Source organism: Strix uralensis, chromosome 4 (genome assembly GCF_047716275.1).
Source record: "Strix uralensis isolate ZFMK-TIS-50842 chromosome 4, bStrUra1, whole genome shotgun sequence".
NCBI classification, from domain to species: Eukaryota; Metazoa; Chordata; class Aves; order Strigiformes; family Strigidae; genus Strix; species Strix uralensis.
The window spans coordinates 130,292,434-130,319,041 of NC_133975.1; the positions used below are offsets into that span (position 1 = coordinate 130,292,434).

A 26,608-nucleotide genomic window follows, 5' to 3' on the forward strand; every position below is an offset into this window, starting at 1 on the left:
GGAGACTGAAGTGCTGGTTATAAAGTGGGAGAGGAAGTCAGTGGGAGTCCCCACCTATCACGTGGTTAGAGAATGTAGGGAAAGACGAGTTCAGACCCATCTTTGTCTTATTTACAGTGAAGACCAGGAGTTACATCTCCCTCCTCATGGGGTGTTGGTTTCCATACTGACTTGTAAGGCATTGCAAAGTAGTTTCAAGGATTTCTGCTGAAACTGTTCATATACTTTTTACGTTTAGTATAAATGAAACGTAATTGACTTAGACAGCACACGAGAGTGACTCTGTTGCCTGGTGTTCAGGGTGATGGCTAGTCTCTTTTGTAAAGTGATCACAGAAAAATTGGGGTTTCCCACATGCAAGAAAAGTATGCTACCCTCCGGATTGCTTGATGGATGATTTCCCATGAGCCTAGCTGTTCATTTCCAAGTGGTTTTTTAATATCTTTTTTTTTTTTTAACAGTTAAAGTTTCTGAAATCTAAACATCTTTTTCAGTTGAAAAAATTCCGGTGAATAAATTAAAAGGAAGGCTCAGCTTGATTCTTTAGCTCTTCTTTTCCTTCTTTCCTGAAGTGTTCAGTGAAGTGTACCAGTGCAGATAAACAAGCAAAGAGCTGCCAGGCCACGCTGGTGGTGCCACTGCTTCTGTTGCAGCGCTCATCTTCCAGAGTCAGCAAGGTCTTCTGCAAATCCAGCTTCATGCACACCACACAGTTCAGATGTCATTGGCTGTGGTTCAGTCCCTATTAGATAAATGTCTTGAATTTCTGAACCTGCCTCCTCGCACCAGAATTAATGATCGTATGACCTAGAGAGTGGTGGTTAGTGGGCAGAACCTCAGGCATGGCCTTAACTCCCACCAGCATGACCTCTGCAAGCCGTTTTGACTCCTTCAGTGGTCCTTTCAGTCCTCAGCCGTTTGATCTCGTTAGGTGGTAATCTCTTTGGAGCAGAACTGCCTGTTGGCCTGTGATTATTTGATGTGGTGCACAGCATGGGTTTTCCTCTTGTTTGGGGATTGCTTTTCTGAACTGAAAGGCAGTACACAGCAATGGGCAGGATAGTTCTCTTGGCCCTGGGTGCTTCATCCCATCCCCGTGCTACTGCGTCCCTTGTACCAGGGTGTGTATTTAGGTGAAAGCAGAGGAGGGGACTGAGCTGGCAGCGGGTGCAGCGAGCGGATGGCAGGCTCTGAGCAACAAGGAAATGTGGTTTTCTCTGCATGATCTGTGAAACTCCTCATTGTATTAAGTTGTGTTTACATAGGTGCAAAAAGCAACTGTACAGATTTATGTGAGAAAAAAATACATGAAAGACTGTTAAATACAAAGATCCTATCTGTGACTGAGAGGTTTTTCTGAGCCGTAAATCTCTCTGGAGGTGGGGAGGGTGTTTGGGGGAAGCTTCCCTGTGTGGTCTGAGTTAAATACTTCCTTGACATCCTCTGTTGGAGATGGGATGCAGGACTGAAGGGCCTCAAACCTGACTTGGTGCAGGGTTAATTTTTAATTCAGGTTGGTTCTGCGATCCACTTCACTGTGCAGCCAAAGAGATGGTTTTGAAGGCTGAAGGTAGAAGCAGCACGCGGAGGCTCGGGGGAGAAGCTAAAGCCACTGCCCTTGGGTGACTGTGACTGCTAACCTTTCCCTAGCAAACCAGGGCTGCTCTTGTGTACATGAGTTGCAGCGATCAGGCTAATTGGGCAATGTTAAACGCAGTGGAAACCACAGTGGGGATCCCTCAGCCCCTGCTCGGCAGCCTGTGAAACTCTGTGGCCAGTGTTCTGGGCAGTGGTGCTGGGGAGAGCAAACCACGACCGGGTTTATCTCCCAGCAGGTCTACAACAGGGCAGAGCAATGCTTTCATGACAGAAAAAGGAGAATATTAACTTATTGCTAATGTAGTGAGAGACTTCCTCGAGTGTTCATGTCGCTGCACCTAATCCAGATGGAGTAGATCTGTTTTTATTATGAATTTGAAGAACTGCTTTGAAAACTGAACTGAAGCAGAGGCCAAATCCTCTGCCGTTAGAGCTGAGGGAAGAGTGGGAACCATTGGAGGCTGAGCAGCCCCTGCTTCTGCTTCGTGCTGCTTAAGCTCTACAGTGAGAAGTGCAAGGCTCTGGCCCAAAGTCACCACTGCTGAGAACCCCATTTTAATTATGTCTTATATATTTCATTATGTCATTGGTCTGACTTGCCACAGGGAAGTGATTTCTTCTAGTTTGTTTGGTTGTTTGTTGTTGTTTGTTTTTTTTAATGTATCTTCTTTTAAACGTTACCAACCTGATCTCCATCCATAACATGTACACCCACAGCCTCTTGGCAGAGATCTTGTTGAGGGGTTGTTTTGTTTTAAAGGAGGGTTCACAGCATTTGTTTACTTATTTATTTATTTTTAGTTCTCTGGGATGTCTGCTGCCTCTGCAGGGTGGCTGGAGTGTGCAGCAGCTTACTGTCTTTGCAGGAAGACATGACTGTTCAAAATCTTCCAGATCTAAAAAAAAAACCAAAACAAAACCAAAAAAAAATCAGCTGCTTCCTGCTTCAATGTTCTGACTAATTTTAAGGATTTTGAATAGCTTTGTAGGACTGTACTTGCAGAGCACCATCAATTCCAAGACTGGGCCAGTGTCAGAAGCTGTTGCAGCTAGCTGTGGTGATCCCCCGAGGAGGACAGCCCCTCCGAGTACCAGCACGAGCTCCTGTCAGACCATAGGGCACACCTAGAAGATTGATGATAAATTTTGTAAGTTAGTCACCAGAGAAATAGGCTTGTGAGTTATATACAACATCTTCTGGAGAGGGGGAGGAGGTGGCTCATAGATGGGAGTTAATTAGCAGATGGAAAAGTAAGAGCTCCAAACTCAACACTTGATTATACATAGGCAGGGGAATTGGAAGTGAAAGACAAAAGATGCTGAAGCGAAGAGTGCCCCAGAGAAGGTGAGGAATGCGTTGAGTTAAAGCTGCAAGAAGCTGCACAGAATAAGATGGCAGTGTTTTGGGAGATCTAGCAAAACTGCTGACATGGCGGGCAGGGAGGAATTGTGGTTTGCTCGTGTTACTCCCTCATCTACTGCAGGTAGCAAGTGAGTTGCTAAGCAAAGAGACTCCAGCTTACAGCTGAGACCCCAGCATGAAAGTGTATTTTATTTCATCCACTATTACCTTCCTTTGTCTCTTCCACAGACAAAGGAAATAAACTCTCTGCTTAGAAGGTTACTGTCATTAATTTATTTGAATTTTCGGGCAGTATGCTAGATCTGCTACCACAGCTACTTAAGCTGTGCTGCTAGAATCAAAATAGACAGTGTTTTTCACTTTTTTTGGCATAGACTTTGGAGAGCATTAGGCAAAAGTATTATGGCACGCTAATGACATTTCCCAGCATTCACCGAGTACAAATGCTTCAAATAATTTGGGAGCCAATTCTATTTCAGAAACTAATCCAACTGTACTCAGCAGCATAGAAGCCAAAACCATCTGAAACACTAAAGCCACTTCCTTCTATGGGTTTAGCAGATGAATCGAGAGGGGACTCAATACAAAGAGGTAACTATTTGCCAGTGTAGTTTTCTGCCACAGAACTTTCTCCCTGGGAAAATGTAATAAACAAAATATTTTCAAATATAGTAATGTCCATTTTAAATACTGCTGTAATGATAAATAGTGCCCTTGGAGACCTTTGATGCTCGGAGGGCTGGCAGTAATCTGTCATGCTCTGTACCTTTTGCAAGGTTACAGAAGAATTTCATTGCTGGTTTTAGTTTGATCCAATGTTTGTGGTTTCCATCTGAGGTACTTTGAAGGCCAGAAGTAGCCAGTTACCTATTTCAGGTTGGATCTTAAACCTGAGGTGGAACTGTTCAAGGGGTTTTGTACGAAGGCAAATAGTCATCCAAAGGTGTGTAGTATTGTGCTCAATACATTCAAAGCTGCGTCTGGTTCGTTACGTTTGGTTTGTGTCTCATGGTTCGGATGCAGAGGTTCATATTCCATGCAGGAACGCAGCTGCAGGGCTGAGCCGGGCTGCCATGGGGGTCTGTCCCCTCTGGACTGGAGCTGCGCAGCCTGTCCAGGGCGTTCTGGGGACTGAAGAAGGGTACTGCAGCAATGCAGCCTTATTCTCTTGTAATAGATTACCTAGAGGTGATACGAGCTGTGGAGAAGAACAAGCCTGAGGCTTATTTAAACTAAGCCTGCAGGGGTTGAACCGTTGTTGGCAGCATCTGGGGTTGAAGAAATATGAAAATAACTTCTCGGTATTGCTTGTACCTTCACTGCCTTGTGGTGAGTAAACTGGTCGAGTTTGGGATCCTGTCTCTTGTGCATGACAGTTTAAGTAGACGCAGGCTTTACGCACTGAGCAGTGGCTGGTCAGGCACTACCAGAAGCCCTCACTTCTGATTCCTGGACTCCTTTGCTGGCTGTCACCTCCTGCGGCATTGGACTGGCATCACTGTAACCCCAGGGGACACCGACACCTTTTTCGTGGGAGAGGCGGGTGTGCAGCTCATTACACCGCTGCTGCATCTGTCTCGGTGTTACCTAGGGCTGAACACCTGAGTTTCCAAGTGTGCCAAAGCTGTTGAAGCCTGGACATCGCCTGCTCGTGCCGTGCCATGTCCTGAGTGGTACTGCCACAGACTCACACAGCTGCTCAGCCCGCCTTTGGAGCGTACACAAAGCAAAACAGAGGCAGCGTAGTCTTCTAATGTAGACTGCCCAGCATTTTAATTATATTTAACTTCTTGAAAGCTGGTCTAATTTTACTTTGTGTACTTATAATGCATTTATAATCTGCTGTTCTTTCAGAAATGTGTGTATCCAGAACAGGTGAGCTCATGTTTCCGTGTAGTGTAAGCTTTCACTTACAACACAGAGTTTCTTGGATGAAGAAGGTCAGCAGAAGAGGTTGTGGTGGGGGAAGGAATAGGAAAGAAGCTGAAACATCACACATTTTAGTTGGAAGGTAATGCAGAGTGTGACGCTCAGGGTGAAGGCAGGTTGTGAAGGGGCGAATTAGGAGGATACACCACTGGACAAAATACACGAAGAAAAATAGCAATAGTGAGATGGCAGTGGTGGGAAGGGAGAGTAAAGATGGGATCATGAAAGGCTGAGATGTACAACAAGTAGATAAGGCAAGGAGGGAGGAAAAGAGATAAAAGTGTTAAGGAATAGGAATATAGATTATATGTTGACATGACTTCTCATAAATAGGATCCAAGCAGGATGGAAGAGAACATACACAGGGAAATTGTTTCTGGTGTTGGAGCAGTCACTTGTGTGCTACTTACTGCAGAGCTCGTGCTGCTGTGGCAGCGCGTCGCCATCAGTAATATTTTATATCAGTGGGGAGATAATCAGTACCATCAGTGGTTAGCAGTTTGCAGCTAGATGCCTGGCAGTAGAATGTGCTGGTGGAAACGTCATTGTTTCCAAATAGCTGTTTCCTGCTTGGCATCAAGTTTCTGAGCTTCAAGTTTGGGAAATTTAAATTCTTTCTGTCAGACTGCAGGTTTCCTTGAATCCTAAGAAAAGAGGTATGGATAGAACAGCTCAGATGCTTGACTGCGGTTTAAATTATTCCCCTTCTTAAAGATGTGAAACTTTACCAACCACTTTGAAAACCGAAAGCAATCCTTTTAAAGAGCGATGCAGGTCTGCAGGGTGGTGAAGAGAGCAGGAGTTTCTGTGTCAGAGCTACAGGATAGGATGCTACGATAACGCTTTGCCTCCTGTCAGTCATACCGTGTGTCAAGCTATCTAAGTGGGGATTGGAAAATATCTTGGGAATTAAACTTAATGAAGGTAATGGAGAAAGACTGGCAGCAAAACTCCCAGTCATAGCAAAAGCCTGCGTATTGGGGAAAGCCATCCCTTTCATCAGCAGAGATTGAACCCTCACGAGGTTCAGGAAAGTGGTTTGGAGTGAGCGACTTTTACTCAGCCCTGGTGAGGCCGCACCTCGATTCCTGGGTTCAGTTTTGGGCCCCTCACTCCCAAAAGGCCATTGAATGACTCGAGCGTGTCCAGAGAAGGGCAACGGAGCTGGTGCAGGGTCTGGAGCACAGGTGTGATGGGGAGCGGCTGAGGGAACTGGGGGGGTTTAGTGTGGAGAAGAGGAGGCTGAGGGGAGACCTCATGGCCCTCTACAACTCCCTGAAAGGAGGGTGCAGAGAGGGGGGATGAGCCTCTTGAACCAAGGAACAAGCGCCAGGACAAGAGGGAATGGCCTCAAGCTGCGCCAGGGCAGGGTCAGACTGGCTCTTAGGAAGGATTTCTTTGCAGAAGGGGTTGTTGGGCGTTGGAATGGGCTGCCCAGGGCAGGGGGGGAGTCCCCATCCCTGGAGGGGTTGAAGAGTCGGGTTGACCCAGCGCTGAGGGATCTGGTGGAGTTGAGAACGGTCAGTGTGAGGTTCATGGTTGGACTGGAGGATCTTCAAGGTCTTTTCCAACCGAGATGGTTCTGTGATTCTGTTCTGCGTTTCTGTGACTGAGAACTGGTGAGCGTGGGGATGGCTGGAAGTCAATGCAGAGGAGCTGATCACCTGTGGATATTGCTTGGCTGGGGAGTTTGCATGCTGAGGTGAATAGTTTCTGCAAATTTGTCACTCCCATGGGGCTTTCTCTCCGTGTTCAGGTTGTTGAAATAAAAAGCGTTTGAGGAATGGTCCCAGGAGAGGTAATAGTTGCTTCTGCTAACTCAGGAGGCGGGTGTCTTTCAGGCGAGTTGTACGAATACAGTGAGAGCGTTTGGGCTCATCAGCGATGGTGTGACCCTGCTCTTCATCCTTCACTGTCCTGTACAGCAGCGTCCACCCGGTCCTGTTGCTAAACAGCATCTCGCTTCTAAATAACAAGTATTAATTGTAGTGTTAAAAATCCCAGGCCTGCAAAGTATCTCCTGTCAGCGAGGCTTGGAGCATTGGCTTCGGAGCGCATCTCACACCTCCTGCCAGGCAGCCTGACGTGTCCATCTAGCATGTTGAGGCCTGTGAGGACTGCGTGTTGAGGGCGCTAGCTCGGGGCAGGAGTGCTGGCAGGCTGGCTGGCACCTTGAAAATCTGGCTTCTTAGTAAGTGCTTCTGTCCCACCCTTTGGTGACACCGTTCATGTCTCTGAATGCCGTCAGTTCCCTCCTCCCAGTTGCGTGCAAGCCCTGGACACTGCCTGCCCATCCCTCCTCTGTTCCCGCACAGCATCAGCCCTGTGATGCAGCACTGAAGTAATGCAGAATAAACCAATTTAAAACAGGAACTATGAATTTCTTCCCTGAGAAGCCTTCTGGATAATAAAGGGACTCACAGCTGACCCAGGAGGAGTTGTGAGAAGTGACCCTGCATCTTTTTGCAGGATGGGACCACTCAAAGCAGTCAGCGGAGCACACGAAAATATGACAAGGGGTAAACTTGCTTAAAAACCATCAAGGTCGGGCATGTTCAGAAGACCTAATAGCACCGTGGGGTAGGCACTAGAGCCATCAGGTCCTTCCCACACTGCGAAGCAGGGTATGTGAATCCAGCATAGACATCTAGGACAACTTGGCAGGACATCTATACGTGCCAGTTCCATGTAGGTGCGAAGCAGCGTCTGCAAATAGAATAATTTGCTAGTGTTAATGGGCTGTCAGTTTTCTTGACGATCTCCTGTTTAAATATGATTTGATTTTGAATTTACCAGGCCTTACTTTGCTTAGCTTCTGAAATCTGATCCGATCGCATCACACGCTGGTATGGCCGCAAGTTTCAGCAGTCTTCTCCCTGCCAGCTGTGCTGGAGAACAAGCAGCTGGTTGTGCCAAGCAGAGCAGCCTCGACTGCAGGCTGTGATCGGAGGAGAATATTCCATTGTAACGCTCTGTTGTGTCCTGTGTGTCTTGCTGCAGAGGTAAAATTACATAATAGTAGCAAGCTGCAGTGACTCACCACGCTGCTCGTGTGATTTACAGCAGCTCCCTAAACGATGTTTTTGCTCAGCATGCCACATAACCCATAATTGCAAACATGTGAGTAGACAAGAAGTACATTTTTCCAATTCCGTGTTATTTAGTATCAAGCAATCTCTGATGACTAAAACAGATGGAAATCTCTTGGTATGGATATATTGTCACCTTTGATCTAATTCTTTTTATCTTGCTGTCTCCCTCTCGATGAAGTATTTTTCTACAAATTCTTTGTCTTAACAGTCTTCGTTTTTCTTCATGCTATCCAAGGATATTTAATTTTTGCCCTATTCCAGTGTCTCTTGCCAAGATTAATACTCCAGCTGCCTGGAAACTCTGAATTCCTTTGTTTTGAATTCATTCCTGTCATCTTTGAATGACTATACATTCTCCTATCTCTGTGTCTGATCTTTCAGAATCATTTTCTACATATTTTAGCCAAACTTTTCTCATGGATACTTCTCCTCTCCATCTGTTTGCTGCTTTTCTATCAGCTCCCTGTCTGTATTCAGCCTACACCCCCCTTTACAAATCCCTTTTTTTTTCCCCCCCTTTTTCTATAGGTGACCCCATTTCATGCATAGATTCTTCATTTATTAATTGCAGATCAAGAGGTCACCTCTTCTGTCTTCCTCTGCTACAGGCAGGATCAGCCTAAGTTACTCCTGAGGGTACTTCAGTGTTTTCTTCATTTTCTTTCACTGCTGGGAAATGTCACAGCTTCCCATCCCTCTGAGTTCAGGGTTGCAATGTTCCCCCAGTGGGAGAAAAAAAAAAAGCTTTTCATTTGCACAGGGGATGTAGGTTAAGGTAATTTAAGCCCGTTGCTAATTGTCCTATCATAAAACTGGAGAACAGATTATCCCTTCTCCCTGCTTCCCTGATAGCTTTTATGTGAATGAAGGTAGTTACCTTTTCTACTGTCAGTCTTTTTCTAGCCCAAATCACCGTATTTCCTTCAATTTTCCCCCCATTAGTCACGGTTTCTAGAACTGACATTGCTGTTGCTCCACACTAGGCAGCCCAATCGATGTGCTAGCGACGGGCAAGTCTGGCTGCTGCCTGCAAGTTTGTGCTGTTACTGGGATGCTTCTTGATCATTATTTTCCCACGTGAGAGTATTCAGCTGTTCTGAAATGCTGCTTCTTTGATTTGAAGATGACAGTTTAAGAAGAGGACATGACTATTTGGCATTTGGTACTCTGAACTCATCGACAGCTAGTAAGATTAGAGACAGACAGTACCTTCTCTGGTGTGGGCTGGGAGGCTTTTGCCTTTAAACTTGTTTAGATTTGACTTTTTTAAAAAAACTTGTGTAGTTTTAAAATGCTCTAGTTTGTTATCAGTGAGCATTCACCAATTTCCCTTAGGAAGTTTGTCAGAGAAATGGGAGGAATGAATCCATCTGATTCAAACTCAAAAATCCTTTGTTCATAGTAATCATTTATAGGCAGAGTGCATGAATTCAAGCAAAGTTGTAGTTGAAAGGTAACCCATAAAGCAAGCACAGTGTGAAACCTGTGGTAAATTTATGGAAATCGTGTTGCCTTTTCTTTTTTATATTATTAAAAAAAATACTACTTGTGTTTAAAAAAAGACTCTTGACATTTGAAACTCTTCTACTAATGTTTTCCTGCCCCGGTGAAGTGTTTCTCTGTATAATTCAACTTCAGGAAGCCCTTGAGTATTTACTGAAATCAGTCAGGGATGTGTCCATAAAAGTGTGTTCCCTCCTACCTTTGTATTTCCTAGTTATTTTCTTAAGTAAAAGTCGGGTAATCATCGAGATGTAAAGGTTGTGATTGTATGGAAATCGTTATACCAAATTGGCACTTCTTTTGCTTTATCTTTAAACATCTACTACATACAGGTGTGTGTATGGAGAGCTGGGATTTCCAGAGGGGTTGTGAATGCTGTGGGGCCGTACATCAGTGCTGGCTGCTGTGTGTCCCGCGGGTGCCAGTGACACCATCGCTCAGGGAAGTTGCTTCAAAGCACTGCAAATGAAAACATCTATTTTTTAAGAGGTTATTAAAAATATTAGCTACACTGTGACTTTAAATAAACACGTGAAGAATCCAAAAAAAATTTACAGCAGTGCTTGAGACCTCTTGGGCTTGTCAAAATCCTATGAATTAAGGAGAGCAGTACAAAGCAGTATGTGTTTTCTGGGTTGCACATCCATGACTTTGATAGTAGGAGATAACTTTTACTAGCAAAAATTTAAACAAAAATAAACATACACAGCAGTTTTTTCTTTGAGAGAACATGGCAGCTACCATACTGTCCGGAGCAGCATTTTATCTAAAACCTAAAACCTTTATCTAAATTCTAGTCTTTCGTGTCTTGGAAGCTGTTACATTTCTGTTCATGCCAAAGGAAGAATAAAGGTAATAACATATAAAATATATCTATGTGTGATCACAAAGCAGACACGTGTCTAGGATGGTCTAATAGGCTGATTTTTGCAGTGTTGCTCTTCAGAGGGAGGCTGTCCAGCAGTGCTGATGTTATTTGATGTGTCACTGCTGGTGTTCAGGCTGATCCGTGCCTCCGAGGAGCCCCAGCGCTGGGCTGGGTGTAAGGAGCTGCAGGGAGGCAGAGCGGCGGTGTTTGAGCTCTAAATTCTGGGGAGAACATCCTCTGTTTGGAAATTCCCTCTGTGGGATTTAATACAAGTCTACCAGTTCTTTTCCTAGCTTTCAGATATTTTAGTTGCTTCATTGCATCTATACAATTACGATTTTTTTTAACTTATGACAGCTTTTACCCTTTAAAGTGGCAGAAGCATGCTAGGCTATTGCCCTGGTCATAATATATTTGATATAATATATATTTTCCATCAGAATTTTTTTCTTTTTTGCAAAGGGTATTTAGGATGTGCAAATGTATTTATGTACATTATGTACTTATGTAGCTGTCCTCGTCCAAAAACGTACTTATGACGAGGCAGTCTGTGTTGAGGACTCTCTGCTCCTCTTCTGAGTCAGCGGTGACTGAGTGGGTGTGCAGGCCGTATGCTCTACCAGAGTCATTTTGAAATGAAATACTTTTAATAAAGAGCCTATGGTATGTGATCTCTTCTGGTTTTAGGCAAGGGACTCTGGAATTAGCTTGCAGCAATCTTTCCTTTGTTGCTGGGACCCTCGTGCTGTGAGCACCATGTCCTGGTAAAGCTACCTCAGCTCCAGCTGGGGCTGCCCGATGGCTGTAGGGGGGCTGCCCGATGGCTGTAGGGGGGCTGCTCTGGAGTTTCCTTCTGTGCTCCCATCCCTTCGTGGGATCCCTTCGCTGCTTTTTCAGAGCGCTCTGGGTGCACACTGAGCTGTCTTAACTGATGGATTGTGTTTAGGCCACCAGGTCAGCCCTTTTCTGTTGGCCTTCAAGAAATATTTGTGTCTCATGCAAAGGATGTCATAAAGAATGCAAACTGAAAGGGTGATGTGTGTAGATAACTCCTGCTGAACAGGCTGGCGTGCTGGAAAGCCCTCATGGAGGGCTTAGCAATTACCTGGGCCTGTGTCTTGTTTTTATGAGTTACGTGCACGCTTTCAGATCTCTTTGAATTGTTCAGTTTTGTGTGATGTAACTGTGGCTGCTTCCTGTTTTTCAGGAGATGACTTTTCATTGATACAGCAAGAAATATATATGGTTAAAGAGTGCAAACATTGCAACATAGTCGCCTACTTTGGGAGCTATCTCAGGTAAACCCCACTCTTAGACCTGCATTTCTGCTGGTTCTTTCCTAAGACAATGCTCAGTCTTGTTCAGTACTTATATCCTCTCAGTGTTCTTCTCTAGCTTGAATTCCCTTTGGTTCCCAGTTGGCTTTAAAAAAAAAAAAAAAAAAAAGTGACTAATACTTTGTTTTCTCTGCTGGCCAAAAGGCTGGAATATTTTTATCACTAGGAACAGAAAGAAACTCTTCCCCTAGAGACTCTTGCAACATATCCAATCCTACTCACTTGTGGGGCAGATCTTAAAGCTTTACCACTTCTAACATAAAACAAGCTCGTTATTTATCTAAAAGCAATTCTGCTCAAGATATTTTAATTAATGGTAGTCTTGTGTGCTGTGGAAGTATAGCCAGCGAGTTGTAAGAGCAAAACACTAAAAGTGAGCTGCTGTTAATAATATTTTTCATAATTCTGGTGTAACAGATGTGACATACTGAGAGGCAGAAACAAGGTGATGCCAGCTGGCTGCATCTTCAGGTGAACACATTAAATGTTATACAGAAAGCTGGGGAATATTTTCCATTTCTGTGGAGCTCTGCCATTTATCAGTTGACTCTGTGGGAATATATATCACCACTTTGCCTGTTTGGCCTTTTTCTATGAGGCTTCATCTTTAGATATCTAATCTTGGAGGGCTGCGTTTTTTGAGTAATCTGTCCAGCCCAAATGGACTTCAACTGGGACAAAATGGCTAAATTTTTAAATCCCCAGTACCCCTTTTGGAGGCCATGAAGAGGTTTTTAGATATAATCAGATAATTTCAATTTAAGAATGAACCTGCGAGTTTAGTGTGTTATCTAATCTTGCTGATAGCAGATAAACTGCAGGTGTTTCTTTTGCATGTTCTTTATTGCATTTAGGAGGTCAGAGTTAAAGCAACACCTTTTAGGTCTGATAACATTTAAAGACTTCTCAGTGACTTTGGCATAAAATTTTCTTGTTGATAGGTGAGAATTTATAATGAGATTATTAATAAAATGTAAAATGTGTAACTGCTTGTCATGTATCAGAATGTGTATTTTTAGCAACAAATGATCAAGACCAATAGACACTACTTTAAATAATCATTATTAACTCTGTTCTGTATACAGATCAATCAGCTTCTGATGCCTGTGTTTTAACTTTCTTTTGATAGCCGTGAGAAGCTGTGGATATGCATGGAATACTGTGGTGGGGGATCCCTCCAAGATATTTACCATGGTACTTTGAAACTTATTTTAACATTTGTACCTTTTGGAAGCTTTCTGCAAAGAAGAAAAATAAACAATAAGCTAACAGGGAACGGTTGGTACTGGCCAGGCACTGCCCATGTATTTTCTTAGGGCATGAACAGTGGTTTTTAGCTACAGTCAATCCATTTTGTTGAGAGCACTTTTCATAGAATCACAGAATCATTCAGGTTGGAAAAGACCCTTGGGATCATCGAGTCCAACCCTCAGCCCTGCTCTTCAAATACGGTGACTGTCATTTTGGGCTAATACCCTGTCATTCTAGGGCAGAACATGCCTTATTTTTTAAGCATCACACTTTATTTTTCTCCACAATGCTTAGGGGGCTGACCTGACAAGTTTGAGCTACTCCAGAGCTCTTCAGTAACTACAGTTGCTCTGCATCGGGAACTCGCCTGCCTCTTGGCTTCTCCCAGCCCATGTCTCTGAGTACCATATGCAGAAGCAGGTTATCTGTTTTCTGAAGGGGTGGAAAAAGGACCTCTAAAAAGTTCACAACCAGAAATCACTCTAACTGGATACGGAGACTGTACATGGTGTGGGAAATCTCAAAATTTGATCTTTAAAGGGTAAAAATTACTCATTCCCACTCCTGTGCGAAACCGTACCACTCTTTTATTATTATTTTCCCCTCTGAGGTTTCATCCAGAGTTGCTGATTCTGTAGAAGAATTTATTGGAGTTGCTGGAAAACCAGTCTGGGGACTTGCTCTGCCTTTAAATGATAACATGGAGTTTTTGAATACCAGAGCTCTTTCTGCTTTATTTTTCAGCCAGTTAGTACAAATAGCTTTAAAAGAATTCTAAGCCCCATAGGCCTCTAGTATAGAATATTGCCATTTCTAATATTAAAAAATTAGCAGAAGACACTTTTATTGTTTTTTACCTTTTTCAGAATACAGCATATTACATTACTACGAAGACACTTGTAAAATGGTAATTAGATTTCTGTCAAAGCAGGTTTTCTCGCTGCGGGTATTGTCTTCTGTTATAGTGCTGCTTCTTTTACAGAAAGCCTTTCTGTAAAACAAGCAAACAAAACCCTCTTCTCAGCTCACTGTAAAATACAGTTCATGTAAAATCAGTCTTTAAATTTTGCATGGAGATACAACTTTTTGGTGCTTCACAATGTTATTTATGTGTTGTATATTGTAGACTTACACACTTTTTAATCTTTATTTTCAGTAACAGGACCTCTGTCAGAGTTACAAATTGCATATGTATGCAGAGAAACTTTACAGGTACTGTACTTCTGCAGGTATACAATAAGGTGTTTGTTCCATGTACAGAAAGTAGATACAGAAGATGATTTCAGAAAGCGCTGCGGTACCATCACATTTGTAAGCACTGGGAATCCTGCTGAAACCAATTAACAGGGTTAATCTATTAGTTTCCATATTGTAAATAAAAATTAGCAAGAAACTCCAGTAATGCACTGCAAATATTTGCTTAAAATCATTGTCAGAGCACTGCTGCTTCTGTGCTGTAATTTGCAAAGGGGTTTACACAAGAGCAGGCGTCTCTGTGGCTCTCACTATGGGACCAAAATACTAAAACTCAGTCCTGCTCCTGTTTCTTTGGTGACCCTCTTGGTTTCAGGAAGACAGTGGAGGAAAGGTCTTCGCAGGCTGTGACCACAATGTTGTCTGGGCTATTTTCATCCATGTTCTAACACAGTGATTTAGAGCAGCAGTTGTTTGGGACAAATTTTTGAATCTTGTTGCAGAAAACAGCTAATACCTAGTAAGTGAGGGTAAGTAGCTTAGTAATGAAAAAAAAAAAGCACATTTGAAACTGCCTGCTTGATCTGTGTCAGTAAATTCTAATAATTTGTAGAGGAAAAAGACTGCAACCAGATGATGAAAATTCTGTTTTGTTTTGTGATTGCTAATAGCTGTAGAAATGCAAGATGAGGTGATGCCGGCAGCTTGTTTTTTAAAAGAACTTTTCTTTCCCCGGCTTTTTGTATCCATGAATAATTACCTGAGAGAATCACGGGGATGCACACCTTTCCCTGAAGCGGTGGCTGAACTGGTCACTGCCAGAGGCAGGGGTGTAGACCCGTGAACTAATAATCTGCTTGGCACTTCTGCTCCTCATCTCTTCTTACTGCAGGGACTTGTCTTGCTGGAAGGGCAGCTTAAAGGGTAGACACCTGCTTGTTAAAACCTTCGGGACTTCAAAAATATAGTTAATTTTAATAAAGGGAAAAGGTGATGTATCTTGAGGTTTGTTTTGAAAATACACGCAGATATATGTAAAATGTTACACCGTGGCTGGTTTAAACAAGTCTTCACAAGTATTGGCTGGAGCTGGGAGAGATGAGGAACAGAATCCAGCATCCCTCTTACCTGCAAATCTCAAATTTCTCCACTTTCAAATAAAATACATTGAGTAATTTAAATTTATTAAATGGGACTGGCTTTGTAGTGTTAACAAACAGCAAAATGATGCGTTGTGTCTCTCTTATTTCCAGGGTCTTGCTTATTTGCATATGAAGGGCAAAATGCATAGAGATATAAAGGTAACTTGGAACTTAGAGAAACTAATCTTAAACTTTCTAGTGCAGAAAAATATTCCTGATAAACTTTTGTAACTTCCTATTTATTACATTTTAGGGTGCAAATATTCTACTAACAGACCATGGAGATGTCAAATTAGGTAAGTTGCCTGAATTTAATAATAAAACGGAAGACAAATGGGAATATTTTCATTTGATTGGTCAAAAGCTACAGTACCAGCTGGGATACATTGACTTAGCAAGTTGCCTTTTACTTTTATCATTCTATTAAGACAAAAATATAACTAGAATGTAGAAACCATGCCTCCAAAGAAGAATATTCAGCTTCTGCAAGGCTTTGTTTTGTGTTGAACAGCACATGCATGACAAAGATTGAGCTTGCTACAAATGATAAAGCATAATACAGCAGATCTCCTGTATAGTTGCAGTCAGTTTTTTTAGATATAGTTGTCTGTGGCATCAACATTTTGGTGTTCCACTGTAGGATGTTCTTATTCTTATTTGGGGCAATAGTTGACGATAGAAAGTGCGTATCCGTGGGCTGGTGTTCGTATGAGACGAGAAGTTTTGCATTCTGTCAGGAAGTTGCAGATACTTTCTTTTTTCAACCACCAAGCCTTGAAGCCTCCCAGGTTTGCCTGGAATTTACCAGGAGGGGTTACCTGGGTATCAACGTGTTTGTTCCTAACCAGAATGGCAGTCGTCCCTCAGAGCCTCCAAGCATCCACTGTGTGAGGCAGCATCTCCTGAGCCTGGCAGCCTGTGGGGTCTGATCCTGGCTGTGCCTCTAGCCCAGTGTTTGACGTTGGGCATTTCCACGCAGGTGTGGAAGTGGAAGCTCTCCTCCTTTGCAAGCACTAAGGTCTACAGATGAAAACTCAGACGAGATCTGTATGACTGGCTTCCTCCGGTGACACTTTGCATTGAGTGCAGCACAAACAGGCTGAATCTCTTGTGATCTGAGTGTGCTGCCTTCAAAACCCTTATCTGCTTGTCTGATGCCTTGCTTCACAGGAGTTTACGTGTAGTTAGGGCTCTGCAGGAAGCAGAGAGCCGACATCCCAGGCGAAAAAATGGGATGCTCGTCATCTTACTGTGTCCAGTGTCGGAATCAGGGTGGTTGTGCATTAGCTGCATCACTGCTCTTCAGAAAATCTGTGTAGTTCAACATGTTTACTCCCCTGTGGTGAACCAGGAGTGCTGTGCTAGGAAAGTACAGCTTTTTAAAGAAGGGAAAATTTTGGAAAAAAAAAAAAAAAAAAGAAAGGTCTTGAAACTGATAGGAGATTCCACTAACTACATTAAACTTGGGTCACGCACTGATACTTTCCTTTAGCCTGCTAAGCTAGTTAGATTTGCCCACAATTATCCTCCAGCTATCGTACTACAAATGCAATAAAAATAAAAAGAACTTAAATGATTTTTGGCTCTGCAAGACCACCTGATTATCTGCAGCTCTGAGAGCAAGGGATTATTGTCCCCTAGACAGTCTCCAGAAATGAAAACAGATGGCCCCCCACAGTTCCTCCATAAGTAACACAGGAATAGTACCATTTCCAAAGCATGATGCTTTTTTTCCTCTTGGATATTAAATTGAATATCCACTAAATTTTCTGAGGTTGCTTGGTTGCTGTATTGTGAGATGGAAAAATAGCTAGGAAAGGAACGGGCTCGTGAGTGAGCTGTGTGTAGAAACTAAACTTTCCAATTTGAAGTCATGTCTGAAGACATGAGCTGATCTCATTATTAATCTTTTAACTGTTGAAGCTTAATGAATTTTTAATTTGGATGACAAACATGATTGTTCTTTCATAATGTGTTACTTCCTAGAGTAGAATTGGGGTCTTAAAATGAGATTTCTAAGTCTATGATAACTTTATTTTCCAGCTGACTTCGGTGTAGCAGCAAAAATAACAGCCACCATTGCGAAGAGGAAATCGTTTATTGGTACCCCTTACTGGTAATAAACTGGTTTGATTGCTATGATTGTATGCAAAGCTAAGTCTGTATTTATGCCAGGAATTCTAAAATACACGCACTGAAGTATACACACACATTTTTAAATATACATAACAGTTGCATAAATTCCCTTTCTTCCAAGTAAAATGCCCAAAGGGTAAAAACCTGGGAAGCACTGATTGTAGCTGATGTCTTGCTGTTACACAAGCTACCCGATACTTGAGGCAGGATTGCTGTTTCTCACACATCTATTAATGCAGAATATTCTCCCCTTTTTCTGGATGCCTAATGGTCATTTAGTTTCTCAGTAACTCCTTACACTTTTAGTGAATAAACTAAACAATGTCTTTGATTTCTGTGCAGAAAGAGTTGTGAAGGAAAACAGATTTTAAACTATCTTGTGAACATCTCTACTGATTAATGTCTGTACAAGACAGCATTTTATATGCAAATATATCATTGTAAATCTTGAGCTGGATTATATATGCAAATTTAACTGCTGTTGGTTTCTGGCATTACTGTGATGCAGTTGAGGTGCCTAGGGCAGTATTCCTGGTATAGGCTGAACACGTATGTACAGCTTAATCCAGACAATGGCTTTTAATTGTTTGCTGTTCTCTTTATCCTGTTGGAGAAGGAGGACTGAGGGCAGGAAGATTATCTGGTCATTAAAGCATTTCACCAGGAATCCTGAGACTGGTTCTATTCCTAGCGCTGCTGTCCAGCCTGTGCCCTTGGGCAAAACACCTCACCTGTGTGTGCTTCTGCGCTCCCCTAACATCGGCCGAGGGGAGGGGGGACATCAGGCTTTTCCCTGACTTATGCTCTTTGGGGGGGTTTCTGCTCTAGGGTTATATGAAGAGCTTTGTGCCTCCTGCGTGCAGGCGCTCATTCGGAAGCGGCTGGTGCTCTCATTGAATGATGCCTTTGCTTTTAAAGGATGGCCCCAGAAGTTGCAGCGGTGGAAAAGAACGGTGGATATAACCAGCTCTGCGATATCTGGGCGGTTGGCATCACAGCGATTGAACTTGCAGAGCTTCAGCCGCCCATGTTTGATCTTCACCCGATGAGGTCTGCTGACTGGGGAGCTTGCTTGTCTCCAGGGTCCCCTTCAGTCCCAGTAGATAGGGTTTAACCTTCTCCATAGCTCAGACCTAAGAAAATCACACTTGGATTCCTTCCTCAAACACCAGCTTTTTGCGTGAGCTGTGTCTGCTTTTAAGACATCAGTCTGAAGCTACAGACTTAAATTTAGAACCGACATGATCATTGAAATTTTTAATTTTAAAAAAAAACCCCACAACTTCGTAGTGTCAACAACAATGTGATAAAGAACAGGTGTAGTAGATCACTGGAGAAGCTGTAGCCTTATGTTTAACAGGATTATGCATGACGATAAGAAGATTTTATTTAAAGATAAGACAATCAACAGCTTTACTGTGTCTGTCCTCTAACACAGTATAGACTATAGTCCAGTTTCACCAGTATGACTCTTACCGTACAGTATTAATTCAAAGTGTTTAGATATTGGAATGAAATTAATTATTTTTTGTACCATATAAGAACATTATTCTTCCTTTATTTTTAGGGCCTTGTTTTTAATGTCAAAAAGTAATTTTCAACCACCAAAGCTAAAGGAAAAAGCAAAATGGTAGGTTAAACTCTCTCCTTTGTTCAATATTTTGTAGATAATGTGAAAAAACTATTTGTTATTATTGAAGAAGGGAGGCACTGAAAAATAACATGTGCTAGTTTTAAACTTGGGAACCTGAGGGGTGATTTCACTTACAGGAGGTTCCACTGAGAAACAACTAGTTGTTTTCTGTAGGTGTCTGAAAGCAAACGAGAGGGTTCAGGTCCAGCAGCAGACATTTTCTGACATGACAGAAAACCAGGAGTATGGGACAGGACAGCCCTGCTTACATAAATTGATCCCTGCCAGTGATCCAGAGGGAAATGAGATCTCCCTTCTTCAGTCCTTGTATGTTCTAGGAAGAAAAATTACTTTGTCCTTTTCCCTTAATTCCTATTATAGGGCATTTGCCACTCTCAAGGGGACAGGTAATTGTTTAATCCTTTCATGATTTCTTTAACATGTGGTGCCTTCCTAGTGCCTGCAGGATTTTGTACCACACTTACTAACATTTTATTTATGAGACTCAAACCAATTCTGGTATGCGGGATTTTTTGCTCATCATGCTGCTGTACAGTCTTTTTACCTTGAGGTGTTTGGGTGGCCAGATGGAGAGGAAGGGAGAAAACATTTCTAAGTGCATGTTTCCTGTATTGAAACTGCTCAGTGTAACCCCAGCCAATGCACTTTACTCCTCCAGTGCTGCCTTCTCAGATGTTGAGACTAGAAGAGGAAATGTCTTTTGTAACATGACTTGAAAGCAAGCAGACTTGGGCTAATATTGTCCCCAGAGAGGCATAGTAATACAAATGTAATTGTGAGAAAAATGCTTGAAAAAATTGTAGGTCCGGTCATAACTCAGATCTAAAAAGAGGTGATATGACACAGACACCTAAGTTGTTCTGAAAATAGCAACAAAGCATTTTAAAGAGTAAGTTGAATCTCTGTCTAGAATTTTGTATTTTATTTTCCTACCTGTAGCCAAGAACAGTGAAATTCGTAGGTTTGCCTAGATTTCGAGGGTTTACTGGGTGTATCATTCATCATTTTTATTTCTGATCCCTAATTCTGTAACAGTTGAAACTGGAAAAAGTTGAAATAACACCATACAGGTTTGGTTTATTTTCTGTACCAGAATTTTTCCGTGCAAGTTCCATGAATTGAATGGGGTTTTTCCTACTTCGTTAACTTGAAACTGTAATTATTCAGTGAGGTACCTGGATGACATTCTAATTTAGCACATCCTTTTGTAATTTGTTTAGTAACTGTGTTAAAATCAAAAATATCTTCTTGGAAAATTAAACATAAAACCTCATTTTTCTTTAAGGTCATCAACATTCCATAATTTTGTCAAAATAGCACTTACAAAAAATCCAAAGAAGAGACCGACAGCAGACAGACTCCTTTCTGTAAGTAACTTGGAACATTTAATGACATCAGTAAGAAATCTCTTGCTTCAAAGTGATCAACAGATCAATAGGAAAGCAAACTGGAACAATTTTCTTTCTCTGATTGTACAACACGGGTGGTGAAATCTGAAGGAAAGGCATTGGTCAATTGTAGGAAGTATCAAGATTTTGTTGAGTATCAAGACTTTTATACAATTTTTGGTAGGAAGAATTACAGAAATTTGCTTTGTGTTCTGTCTTCAGCCTTGTCCTTTCTGCAGGTGGGGCGTCAGCCTCTTAAATATAGCTGCATAGATGTTGACCCTTCCTGTCACCCAAATAGAAAAAAAATGTATTTAGCAGTTGTTTATGTATCTATTGCTGCCTTCCTAAACTTGACCGAACTACTGCTGTAAAAAAATGGAAGTTAATGTGTAATTGTTTGACTCAGTGTTTAATTTCCAATTTACAAGTGGCCAAAATTATAGTGTTTCCATGCTTATGGAGGGGTTAGAAAGTCTAGCCATTAGGGAGTCATTAAACAAATACTCAAGCCCCTAGCAAGCAGGCAAAATTCAGTAACATTCTATATTGGATGTTTTTTAATGGAAGTTACACATCATTTGCATATTATAACTTGTTCTTTTCTGTGGTTCTAGCATAGCTTTGTAGGGCAGCCTGGTCTTTCAAGATCTTTAGCAGTTGAGCTGTTGGACAAAGTTAATAATCCTGACAACCATACACACTACAGTGAAGTTGACGATGATGATTTTGAGGTGAGGACATCTTTTATTTTTTGTCTTTAGGTAAAACTATGGTTTAAATATCTTGCTTTGCTTTGGGAATATTGCAGCTTGACAGGGGCACTACCCCGACATTTTTAGAGCTCTATTTGTAGGGTTACCATGCAGGAGAAGCCAGGAAATACTGCCACAACACTTGTCACACTTAGCTGTGGGTGTATAGAAGGATCCTGTGACGGGCTGTGCAAGGCTTGGACAAAGGCAGGGCATGTTGCAGTATGTGACTGCAACAGCTATTCTTTCTTCTTGTTGGTTTGATTGTTGATTGAGATCCAACAGAAAGCCACACAACTTTTCTCAGCTTTTCTGTTTATAACCCTTGCAGCCTCACTCCGTTATCCGCCATACGATTCGTTCTACGAACAGGAACATTAGGGCAGAAAGAACAGCATCGGAGATAAACTGTAAGTTCCTGGTGTGCTTTGCCCATTTTGTGGTGGTGGTTTGTTTCTACTAATGGAGGATGTCAGTGTCATTCTTCTGTTGTGTTCCTTGGAAAGTCTCTTACGCTGTTGGTACATTTGAGAAACAAAACTAGAAGAAAAGAGCACATATGTGTGAATCTTCAATCGTATTTTTCCAAAACCAAAATTAAAACTTGCATATTTTTCTGTAGTTTCATTCCATCTCATTGCTGCGTCGTAATGTTTATGTGGAAACCTTGCATGACCAGCATGGCCTTTCAGCTCTGATTTCTGTCAGACCCTACAAACTTACTTAAAACAGCAAAACCACTAATAACACACAAACATCAGAAAACGAGTGTGAGTTGATAATTAGGAGGGCATCTTTTCACACGAGTACGTTGAGTGTCATGGTGTGATGAGAAAATACAGAAAAAAACGTAGCATTTCGTGTTTGTCTGCACATTGTTTCAAGTTCCTAAATGAAACCTTTTCTTGACCCTGATGGAGCATTTGTGATGGCAATTGTCCTGACCAGGGTGCATGTTAACATAATGCATTTTCCTTTAATATAACCTTTTCTTTTAAAAACAATATTAATACACTACTCAGATCTAAGTTGAAATTTTGAGGGTAGAAATGATCCTTCTTCAGGTTTGGATCTTTTGTAGTGTAAACGCTCTCCGCTCCTCTGCATCACGTACATCACACTTTTAGGAAGCTTGCTGTTAAAAAGCCTCTTTCTTCTCTTTCACATGCATTGAAAGTAACATGTGGTTACCTAGTTACGTTTTGGTGTACTTTCATATAATGACTTGGTATTTACTTTTGGTCTGTTTCTTTCTTGTGGGTTTCATATTTGCAAATTTAAGCATTTAGACAATAACACTGATACTTAAGTGATGGTCATATTTTATAGGCAAATAAGGGGTTGTGTACGTAATATTTAGATCTGTTACAACACACGTTTCACTGTAGTAAGCATTGAAAGGGCCTGGTATAATGTATGTATTAAATGTGAAAATGTAATTTTTTTGTAGTTGATAAGCTGCAGTTTGAGCCCCCTCTACGGAAAGAAACAGAAGCTCGGGATGAAATAGTAAGGACAAATTTATTTATTTTTTCCTTCATTTATTAAAATCATAGTGTCTTCATTGTTTTGTGGTCCAACTCTAAGTAATATGTCTCTGAAGTATAAAGTAATGGGAAGACAACTCTTTGTCCCCAGACAATTGCCACATTTTTAAGAAAATTAATTGCCCTCTGTGTGTTGTGCAGAGAGTCATGCTCAGATGAAAAAAAAATGACATGTGCCAATTAATTTGATAAAGTGAAGAGGCCCTTCTGCATTTGGGTCCCTGATCTTCCCATCATCAGGGTTTATTTGCTGCTTGTTTCCTGGAAGGCCGCCAGCTTGCCTGCAGCCGGTTTTGCCCCTTGTGAGCTGCTGCTGTTTGTTCCAGCCCTCTGCAGTTTACTGCAGATCAGCTAATTAATGTTCTTTGGGCTTGCTATGTGCCTGTGCACACAAGGGCTTCATTTTTTAATAAGTGTTGTGAATAGCAACAGCTGCCGTTAATTTGGATTTGGAGACGTTAGTGCTCAGCACTCCAGAGAAACCCCATTCCTGTTTTTTACAGCTGTACTCCAGTTCACCAGGTAGGTACGAGTTCATCTTTTTTTGAATGTGACTGATTCGATTTATACCTGTTGTTACCGGTGGGGTCCCCTCAGTGCCATGTCTAGTGACAGGAATGATCCCAGCCTCTGCTGATGGCATCTCAGATGAGTTTGGAGGTGGCTGCAGCATGTTCTCTTGCTGGAAGAGTGTCTTGGAAGTGCCTTCTGTGAAAAATCCTTGCTGAGTTTTCACCATGAAACTTTCATGTTACTTATTGCCACTCGATACTGGCATTATACCATTTCCAGATGCTGCTTTTAAGTCTGAGTCTTAAGAAGATAGCTTTTCAATAGACGCTTTATAATTAGATTGTAAAACATTATTCCAATTTGGAATTTTAATTTGCTGCTTATGGGTCATTCTGCAGGGCTTGGGAATCTCTCAGGCCTCTTCGTGTGCTGTGGATAAGGTACTTCAGTTTGACAGGGGGGAAAAAAAATGAAAATTTCTGTATCTTCAGGTTGTGGCAGCTGGCACTGACTTTGCTTCGCATTGGAATCCTTTTGTTGATGGTGGGAGCAGCAAGTAAGTACCGAGTTTAAAAACATCTTTTATTTCTGTGACTTAATATGAAAATACGCTCTGAAAGAAAAATTGAGCTATGGTGGAAAAAAAGTCAAACCATAAGCCCTAATCCACTTTATTATTCATAAAGTTAAAGGAGATTTTGCCCAGTATACAGTTCTCCTTCTGCAGTTGGTTCATCATTCTCTTGGGGAATGGGTTTTAATCTCTTTTAACCGCAAACGGTAGTTTGTTTTAAATCTGTTGTGGGTCCCCAGCTGTAGATGGAAAGTGAAGTGTAAATGTATGGCCAGCACACTGAAATAACACAGCCAAAGTCAATTTTCTGAAGCAAAGCTGGTAACCTTGCAAGGGCTGAGTTCAGGATCCTGCGCTGGCCTTGCACTTCTCTTCTGAGCCGTGGCTGTGGTTGTGACATCCTGTGGCAAAGCATGTTTGCAGCCCTGAAGTCTGGTCCTTGCAAGAAAGGGAAGGAGAAACCAGTTCTGAAGATTTAGTTTTACCAAGTTCAGTACGACGGCGCGACTGCTTCTGCTGTGGGTGTGATGAGTGCGTTCTGTAATACAGTCAGGTAGTGCTCTGGGGTGAAATGTTTTAGGTAAAGAAATGCTATAACTGATTTCTCCTGGGATAAAGCAGCCCTGAAGTAAGGGAGCACAACTCTGTACTGGTTAGGCCTGAATTTATAAGGTATATGGCTTCCTTTTGCTGAAAAATACTGGATTCTGCCTTAAAAGGCAATCTTTGAATTTGCAGTGAAAAATATGGAAGTTCAGTAACACTGACTGATGCACATATGTAGGGAAAGGTGGTATTTCAGTTAAAATAATTGCTCAGCTAGAAGAGCCTGTTTCCCATCTTTATTTGGAACTGAGTAGCAGACAGTGAATTTCTTTGGCTTTTTTGCAGATAAAGTCTTGCATAAGCTGTCAGCTGACATTACAGCCCCCTGGAAAGCTGGCCGTGTCACGGAGATTGCCAGTGTTTGGGTCTTTTTAAGTTCAACCTGTTTTCTGTTCTCACTCTCACTGTAGTAAAACTTTGGGGTGGCTCTCTAGGCCCTGCATCTCCTTGTCCAGTAATGACAGCTAGTGCTTTCCTTCCTCTCTCGGTTTGTTTGTGTGACCCCGATGAGCTGCAGATTGAAAGTCTTTCTCTTGAGTGCTGGTTTTTCTGCAGACAGCTGGAATCTGCAGGGTTGAGGAGCAGGGAGGGAGGGAAGGTCCTCCCAGCAAAACAACTTATTGATTTGACTCTGGTTCTGGAGCATTATTGTCTATACCAGGCTGTATTAAAAGCCTGAATGTAGCTGTAGCAAACGTTGCTAGGGCTATAAATTGGTAAATAGATAAAGATTTAGTATTGCAAGGAGGACAGGCAGAAAGTTTCTGGATAGTGAATCCGTGCTGCTTACTTGGAAACCACTTCCAGTTTGAAAAGATAAACAGGAAATGCATAGCTCCTCTGTCCCAGCAATTCTGAGTAATACCAGGGATGTACAGAGAGGATGTGTGCTGGGGGGTCCTTGCTTTTCATGCCCTTTGGCTTTGGTCAGAGTGAGTGCTGATTGATATCTTCAGTTCAGGAATTACTTGACTGGAAAGATTAATACCACAAAGTATACCTAGGGATTTGAACTTATTTCTTGGTTTTTCTCATCCTTATTGTAGCATTTTAAAATAATTTTTTTATAAATTTTCTGTATTATGAAGGTGTTTTTTGTTGATGGTTAGACTCTTAAAAATTTTTCATTAGTTCCAAATAGTTCGAGTTGGCAACTGTCTGCTGCTTTCCCTTCAGAAGTAACTTGCAGGGAAATTTTACATTCATCCAAATTTAGTTTTTCTGTAATATGCTTTTGCTTTCCTGTTCGTTACCCCTGTGGTCATCCCTCAGTGAGTGATGTGGAGCGTTGTGGAACGTGGAAGGAGGTGTGAGTTGCTGGGGTACGGGGGTGTCTGCTCTGCATGCAGAGGCTGGGACTGTGCCGGACTGCTGCAGCCTGAAGAAGCACAAGGCAGCAGCTTCTCTTCCACCTCACGATTCCTAAATGCAGAAGCCTAGACTTCACAACATCACAACAACATACTAAGGAATGCTTTTTATTGGGTTTAGATTTATGGTTTAGATTTTTTTTGATTTAATGCTGTTTATGGGTTTTTTGAAGACAGAGCTTGACAATTGCCATTTTGCAAAATTTTATCAGTTTTTGTTTTTTTCAGGGTTGTATTTTCAGTGCTGCTTTGATCCTCTAGTCACAATTTCTTTTTTGACCCTGGGGTAGCTTTGAAACAAAAAATCCCACTGTAATGGGAAACACTCTGTGTCTTTAGTGTATAATACTAAAGGAGGAAACCTGCCTTTGTAAAGACTTTTCTCCATTTGTCTCCCAGTAACTTCCTCTGTTCTCATCTTTTTCTTTTTTTTTTTTTTCTTTTATACTGTTATTAGGCATTTCAGCAATACTTAAAACACCAGGCAGGGAATGAAAGATGAGTTGATGGGATCTGGTATGGAAGAGAGCTGCAATGATTACTGGCGGGGTGAGGGGAAGGAAAGGACCATACTAAATGAAAAAGGGCTTAATGCAGTGAATAAGAGAAGTACTGTTTTGAAAAGGACTGGGAGATGCTTGTTATGAAACTAAATGACGTCACCCATCAGTTTAATTGCATGTGTCGACCTTAGAGCAGAGCTCTTAATTTTATAAACATTTTACCTAGGGGACTGCTTACAAAATTTGGCGATGGGAGTGAAGATGTTGAAGAGTGAGTGGACCTC

The 26,608-nt window shown here is 41.9% G+C and overlaps 1 protein-coding gene across 1 annotated transcript in view; it reads left to right on the top strand.

Moving 5' to 3' along the window:
- MAP4K5 (mitogen-activated protein kinase kinase kinase kinase 5) overlaps positions 1-26,608 on the top strand; it is a 72,657-nt gene that overhangs the window by 25,949 nt on the left and 20,100 nt on the right. The window contains exons 4-16 of the mRNA XM_074869236.1: positions 11,562-11,652; positions 12,821-12,885; positions 14,099-14,154; positions 15,390-15,437; positions 15,532-15,574; positions 17,322-17,394; positions 18,333-18,464; positions 18,982-19,044; positions 20,354-20,435; positions 21,074-21,190; positions 21,543-21,621; positions 22,662-22,720; positions 23,763-23,827. Coding sequence (XP_074725337.1) covers positions 11,562-11,652; positions 12,821-12,885; positions 14,099-14,154; positions 15,390-15,437; positions 15,532-15,574; positions 17,322-17,394; positions 18,333-18,464; positions 18,982-19,044; positions 20,354-20,435; positions 21,074-21,190; positions 21,543-21,621; positions 22,662-22,720; positions 23,763-23,827 — 973 coding nt within the window. The remainder of the gene's footprint in view (positions 1-11,561; positions 11,653-12,820; positions 12,886-14,098; positions 14,155-15,389; positions 15,438-15,531; positions 15,575-17,321; positions 17,395-18,332; positions 18,465-18,981; positions 19,045-20,353; positions 20,436-21,073; positions 21,191-21,542; positions 21,622-22,661; positions 22,721-23,762; positions 23,828-26,608) is intronic.